Source organism: Palaemon carinicauda, chromosome 19 (genome assembly GCF_036898095.1).
Source record: "Palaemon carinicauda isolate YSFRI2023 chromosome 19, ASM3689809v2, whole genome shotgun sequence".
Lineage (NCBI taxonomy): Eukaryota > Metazoa > Arthropoda > Malacostraca > Decapoda > Palaemonidae > Palaemon > Palaemon carinicauda.
This window is the reverse complement of record NC_090743.1, coordinates 23,961,426-23,968,925: the sequence shown is the minus strand read 5'-3', so window position 1 is coordinate 23,968,925 and position 7,500 is coordinate 23,961,426. Positions and strand designations below refer to the sequence as shown.

The following is a 7,500-nucleotide window of genomic DNA, read 5'->3' as shown; positions in this document are numbered from 1 at the left end:
TATATATATATATATATATATATATATATATATATATATATATATATACAGTACATATATATATATAAATATATATATATATATATATATATATATATATTCATATATATATATATATATATATATATATATATATATATATATATATATATATATATATATATATGTGTGTGTGTGTGTGTGTGTGCGCGCGCGTTTGTGCAGAAAATAATCCTATTCAGTTAATTTCAGATTATAGTATTAACATTAAGTGCCAGCTTGTACTGTAATGAAAATGAATTCACCAGTAATATTCAATACATTCACTCATTATTGGGCTGAACACAGTTTCTGCATTCAAGAGAGTTCACTTACAACACCTATTCAGAGGAACCACATGAAAAAGTGTTTATCAGTAAAAGTTCTCCATTGCCTGAATTCATTAGTTTAGTTCTACATTCAAGAAAACTAAGAATTTTTCGTCTCATTACTTGGGAAATCCATTTAGAAAATGCTTTTGTGAGTTACTGTATAAAAGAAATAAATCATCACTGTATTTAATGGAGTGGATATCTGAGTCTAGCTTACAATTAAGTTTGAACTCTGTTTTTTCAAAGGACTGTTGGGGTGTACTAAATAATACCATTAGCTAAAATGAAAGACATTTAAATACAAAAAAAAAAAAATAATCATGTTAACACTCAAGTATTTCAAAGAACTTGCTGAGTAATGTTTAAAATTATCCAGCTCGTTAAACTCTAAGATAATTTACATTTAAAATAAAGTAATACAGCGTTTTATCCCCTCTATAAGAATAAACAAGTCTGTTAAAACGCTTTGTATCATTCGTGTAAATCATGAAAGTAAATAAGCTCCTTCGAATAGTTTGTTTATCATGTGCAAATAAGATGCGAGCAACTGCGTGTGAGCATATATAGTAGGGTACATATAAATTTCATCGTTAAAAGGATATATTTCATCATTTTTATACTTATTCATATCTATCTTAACGTTGTTACTGATCTTAAAATATTTTATATTAATTATTAATTATTTCTTTTGCAGTTTCCTTATTTCCTTTCCTCACTAGGCTATTTTCCCTGTCGGAGCCCTGGAACTTCTAGCATCCTGCTTTTCCAACTAGGGATGTAGCTTAGCAAGCAATAATAATAATAATAATAATAATAATAATAATAATAATAATACATCACAATGAACAAGTAGTATGAATAACATATACTGGTAGTTGCAGCAAAAATATGAATTTCAAATAAGGATGACTTGGTTTAACGGATTGGTGTCATGACTAACAATACTAGTATCTGTGTGAAGGATATTTCACATACCTATTTTTCATGACCCATGAAATGGGAATAAGATGTAATATCTAAAGAATAGATAGTAGAGTAGTTTGAAAGGGGTTCCAATAAAAATATAAAGAACCTTTGATGAAATTGTTATCAATTATGAATTGTTCATTTCTTCATTAAGGATTTTGTCTCATTTGTCTGCATTTGAAATAAAGTCCTCAAGACTCCTATTTGGGTGATATTATATGCATCTACAAGTAAGAGACAAACAACAAATTGTAATTTACTCCCCATGAGAGATTAGTTCTCCAAACTTTCAACTGGGCTCCACAGGGCATTAGACAAGTTGGAAGACCCAGGCCTACATGGGTGAGTACTATGAAGCGTGAAGCAGATCATGATGATTGGAGAAGTATTGATTGATTTCAGAGCTCAAGATGAAAAAGACTGGCGAAATCTAACTGAGACCCTTTGCGTCAATAGGCGAAGGAGAATATGATGATGACTCTTATGAAAAGTGGGTCAACATGTAAAAGAACTTCATATCTTATTTTGAAGATTTCTCAAGTGGGAGAATTGAATAAAAGCGATTATTTCCATTAGTAAAAGAATAAATGGCCAATTCAGTTTTGTTCCTTTTATAAATCATTTCTTATTATTGCAGAATAAATTGTAAATCAAATAGTATATTTCTTCATTGCAGTTAGATTCTATTTTTCATTAATTAATACTTGGATAACCACTTTAACATGTTCTTGATTTTGAAAATACTTTCCTTCAAATGTGTAGACGCTAACATACTAGTCCACATGCTCTTATTTTTAATTCATGGATAAAGATTGGATTAAAGATTAAGTTACATTACTAAATTATGAGATACTATTTCCTGAACTCAAAAATACACATTCGGTACTACGATTTAAGTACAGTTCTTCCAAGTCAATAATATGATTCACAGTTTCTGTACTTTTATAAATGTTACATAAAACTGTTACTTTACTTTTAAGTACTTAATAGCTATAAAAAAGCATTTCATAATAGTCATAAAAAGCCACTAAAAGTATTCTTTTATAATTACTTTAAGGAATACAAGCACCAAAAATATATAAATCTTCATGATGCAAACATTATCTTAGTAACCATTACCAATAATGTACAATCGCAACCTGGAAGCTTTCGTAATTAAAATCATTAGCTTAAAATTACAATCACTTCAGTATACTACAAACCATAAACTCATGAGGTACTGTTGGTTAGGTGCCTTTAATAGTATGAATACTGTACTGAAAACCAATATAAGAAATAAAATCCAAGAATATTTCTTTTGCCTTTTCAGTTTAATGCTAACAAAACCTGCGTGGTTAGGTTCCTTTAATAGTATAAATACTTAAAACCAATATAGAAATAAAATCTATAAAATTATGTTTCGCCTTTTCAGTTTAATGCTAACAAAAACTGTGTTGATTAAAACGGATTTGTACAACAAAACTCTCAATCAAATACCTTTTGACTAATTTCAGGCTACATTAAAATACACCATTTGGTATAGAACTCAAATGAATGGGGATAGGCAAATATACTGAAATTTACGGCAAAAAGAAATGTTGAGAAATTTGTAAAAAAATGTACGATCTAATGAAAACCCTTGTCAGACATTTGTAGACTGAAAAATACCTCTAAGCGATAAATCCTGCTACAGAATAATAAAAAAAAATTGAAAAGTAAACCATTTGTATTCGTGAAATTCTTTAAAATTTACCTAAAAAATATACTCCTGCTAATAAAACTGCACTTCAAGATTTAACAATTACAAGACTGACAGACAGCCAGACAAAGGCAGACAAGTCACGAACAAAACAACGCAACATCGAAGCAGGAAATAATGTGGCAGTGAACTAAAGAGTAGAAAGCTCCAGTAGCATACAAAACAAGAAGGCTCTTGTACTTACTCGGCCCTCCAGCAGTTGGTGATCGACTGGGCGACTGGGAATCTACGATGGGTATGTGCAGGCATCGTTGGCAAAGGCAGTCACTGCCGGTGTAGGTTACCCTTTCACCCGTTGGGAATGGCTGTCTGTAAGGCCCAAGATGAACAAGGCATTACTTACTTTATTCATGATATTCAACATAATTCTGACTTATGATCCTGAAGTAAATCTATTATCGTACCTTAAATACAGTGCATGCAATCTGAAATGTATCACTTCTCACGTTTTCAAAAGGTTTTCTAGTATCCTAAACCTTACAGTCTAATTACGTATGAAAGAATGTTTTATAAATCTAACATTCATTTCAAATTTAACCAAATTACTTGGTTCAGTACACTAGTAGAATAATGATTATCGAAATTAAATCCTTTCTTAATTCTAATAAAATAGAAAACCTGAAAAAATATACATTTATAAAAACAAACAATCCTGTTTGAATTACAAAGTAATCAGATAATTAAGTTTCAAGGAGTATACAAAATAACAGTACTGAAAACTACCCGATTTAAAAACAAATTAATATCACCTCAGCATAATGCTCGCCTTATATATAATTCAAAAGACAACTATTAGATGTATCTAATGTTAACCCCTTGAATGTTAAAAATTTAGAGAGATTCGCATACATGTTTAAAACATCTTAGTACATCATTTCATAATACAAGAAAATAAACCTTCCTTTTGTACGATATTTACAATAAAACAATTCACAAAAAGGGGCACAGGTTTTCCTGTGCTTTAAATCAATTCATTATCATGACTAATTAAATTATCAGCTTCATAAATTTTTATAAACATTAAAATTAGCTTCACCTAAGATTTTCACATTGAGGACATACTAAATGAATAACAAACTACCTCTGACCTTTCTATTTATACTTTATACATATATCCTACATATTTCAATTATCACTTTCTACAGGAACATACTCTATCACCAACAAATTCAACAGTAACAAAAGCCAATTCAAATAATAATTACTGATTTCTTAAGGCCTTGGTTTCTTTTAATCTATCCCCTCCTTTCATATTTCAGTGAAATGGAATAGAAATAAACAATATTTCAAGCATACTTTTTTCTTATTTCAGATAAGAAAAAGGTCAGCATTTTAAGCAACTTGTTACATAAAGGTAATCAAAATTCAAGAAAATTGGAAAATTTCAATACATTGTTAGAAACTAAAAGATGCATAATGCCTTTAATGTTAGCTTAATTTTGAATAAACAAAATGCTAAATACATGGCACTGTTACATAAAGGAAAGCATAATGCAAAGGTCTTTGTTTAAAATTCATAAATGTATTTGGAAGTACTGTAAAGGTCAAATGATAATCGTTACTTAACACACATTTAATTATTTATCAGAGCTTTAAGCTAAGGGCCCTCATCTACTTTGAAGCACTAATAATTACAACATTAAAGAAATGTGGTACTTTTATAGGTCCTTTTGAATCCTGAAAATGCTGAAAGCTAATGCATAAAGAGACAATTTAGATCCAGAAACTGTGATTTTATATCAAATGAGATGCCTGACTAACTGCAAACACACTATGCATGATGAGATAAGAGTTTTCTTGAGATTAGGTAGGTATATTTTCACATGGTTTTTATTGCTGAATTGAATGCTAAAGATATCAATTAAAAGGGTAGAGAATAATAGTTCTTCTATGGCTCATGTTACTATATAACACAATCTGAGAATTTATAGCATTTAATCAAAATATTATACAATATAATGAGAATATACAGCATTTAATCTATATTCTTATTAAGAACTATTAATGAAAAAGCATAACAAATACGACAAATCAAAAAGGGTTGGCAAACAGAACCATAAATTGCTGCTGCAAAATATAATTTTAGTGTTTAAAATCTAACAAAATACAAAAGAAATATGTTAATGATTTACAGATAGCCAAAATACAAAATGACATACTGTACCTATAAGAAAATAACTTTAGGATGGCAATGTGTTAAAGAGTACAGGCCTTTTCTTACTAAAAACTTAAAAGCAGTACTAATGACCAATTAATAAAAAAAGTAATGTTAACATTGAAAATCTTATACCTAGAACACTACAGGTGAACATTTTACACAAGAAGTTCTCTAAAATTACCGTACCTAGATTAAGCAAGATGAAATACGTAACTGATATAAAATTCCGACTTGTACTTTATTGTTAAAAAAAATAGGCTTCTACTTTATAAGGCACCTAAAGTTTGGGATTGAGGTTTTTCATAAAAACTAACAACTTTGGATTACCTAAATATGACAGTAACAACCGGTAATTAAAGTCCGTCTTAGATGAAATGCAAGGTTTAACATTTCATTTGTGGGAAATATATTCAAGGCTCAACAGTCATTCACTATCCAATCCGATTCATGATATTTCCATTCGAGAAATCAACGCGGATGTCAAAATTATACTGTATTTTCAAACAAAGCGTATGACAAAAATCTTACGAAGTGATGATCTTCTGAGATTGAATAGTTCAAGACACATTGTTATAGCTTTTGTGTTCGTTAAAAAATATCTTCTATTGGTTATTAGATTTCTCAAAATATCTACTCATTATGATAAAAAAGAAATCCCAATAGTAAAATGTTTGTCTTTACAAAAGGAGAAAATAAACCCCTAGGTTCTACCAGCATACTAAACAGTTCAGTAACCTTTCCTAGTAACTAACTAGACCAATTAGTATTACTGTACAAACTTTTAAGGTTACGGATGTTTTGAAAGAATTTTAAACTGCTTCCTCTAGTATACCATCCTGTACTTGTCATACAATTACACGACCCTATAAACTTGGCAGTTATTTAGTATCAAACTGCTCGTTAACAAAGTCTACCATTTTCACTCTTTTACAATACTGTTTTAGGCAAGATATCCTTTCAACTTGTATTCAATTGCAAATGCAATTGTATGACAGTTCATACTAAGGTCTATGATATATAATTTTACACAGGAATACAATATCTTTTCTTAGCTCTAAAAAGGTTCCATGAATTAGCAGTAATGAGAGAATGATGATGAATGTTTTGTGATACATAAACACCTCGCTTCCATTTTGAGAATACAGAATAAGCAGTTTCTACAACAACAAACAAAATCATCAGTATAAAGTTCCCTTAGCCTAAAACTGTACTTATGTCTGTACAGTTTAATTAGTATTGTAAACTAACCTAAAAAAACACATCAGTCAGAATACAATGCACAGGGCAAAAGATTTTTGTAATAGGCTTCAAAATAAAAGGACAAAAATGAAATTAATGCATCAAAAACAAGCTGTAAGGCAGGAAAGTTTGGATAAAGCATTATGAAAATAAATCAATTTCAACCTCATATTTCTATGGCACAAATGATTGTGTACTGTTTCCATTGTTTATTCATATCATTACTATAATTATTTTGGTACATGTTCTATTATGGTAATGACACAAGTTTTAAATTGCAGGGTATTTTTGCAGCAAACATACATTGTATTTATACAAAGTCAACCATATATTTTGTGACTATATGTACACAGAAAAATATGCAGGTTCATATTGCATTATATATACAATAGGATTAATATCATTATCATACAATATTTAACTTGGAACATATCATACCAAAGTTAGCCTTTACAGGATCATATTGCACTATATATACATTAGGATTACTATCATTATCATCCAATAATGTACAGTATTTAACTTAGATCCTATAAAGTAATACCAAAGCTAGCCTTTTTAGGATCATAAAGCAATATAGATACTGTACATTAGGATTACTATCATTATCATACAATATTTAACTTAATTCATATAATACCAAAACTAACCTTTTATGGTGCAAAATTAAATAGCTGATTTTAATAAGATATGAGCATTAGAAGTTGTCACATTTAAGAATTTGTTCATTTACATAGAAAAATTAAAAGGGTAAGAAAAAAAGTAAAAGTGCAGCATGCAAGATAAACTGCAACTGATATCTCCCTGTGCATTAGTGGACAAATCAGAAAATGAATACTGTATGTTTTAAAAAAGAAACATGAAATTAGAGCATAAAAATTTCTACTATATTTATATTATTTTCCCGGCTCTATGAGCTACATAGGTATATCAAGATAGGGGAGATTTAATACTACTGTATATTTGTTGATTAACTGGGAATGTTCATCTAATCTTCAAAATACAGATTTCATAGGTGACCTTATGGTTCTTAGTTCTCTGTCTACAAA

At 29.3% G+C, this 7,500-nt stretch overlaps 1 protein-coding gene across 14 annotated transcripts in view; it reads right to left on the bottom strand.

The window, feature by feature from the left end:
- Positions 1 to 7,500, bottom strand: part of LOC137658521 (actin-binding LIM protein 2-like) — a 499,957-nt gene that overhangs the window by 107,466 nt on the left and 384,991 nt on the right. For all 14 annotated transcript variants that reach the window (XM_068393310.1, XM_068393309.1, XM_068393300.1 and 11 more), the window contains exon 4: positions 3,239 to 3,363. In XM_068393310.1, the coding sequence (XP_068249411.1) occupies positions 3,239 to 3,363 (125 nt within the window). The remainder of the gene's footprint in view (positions 1 to 3,238; positions 3,364 to 7,500) is intronic.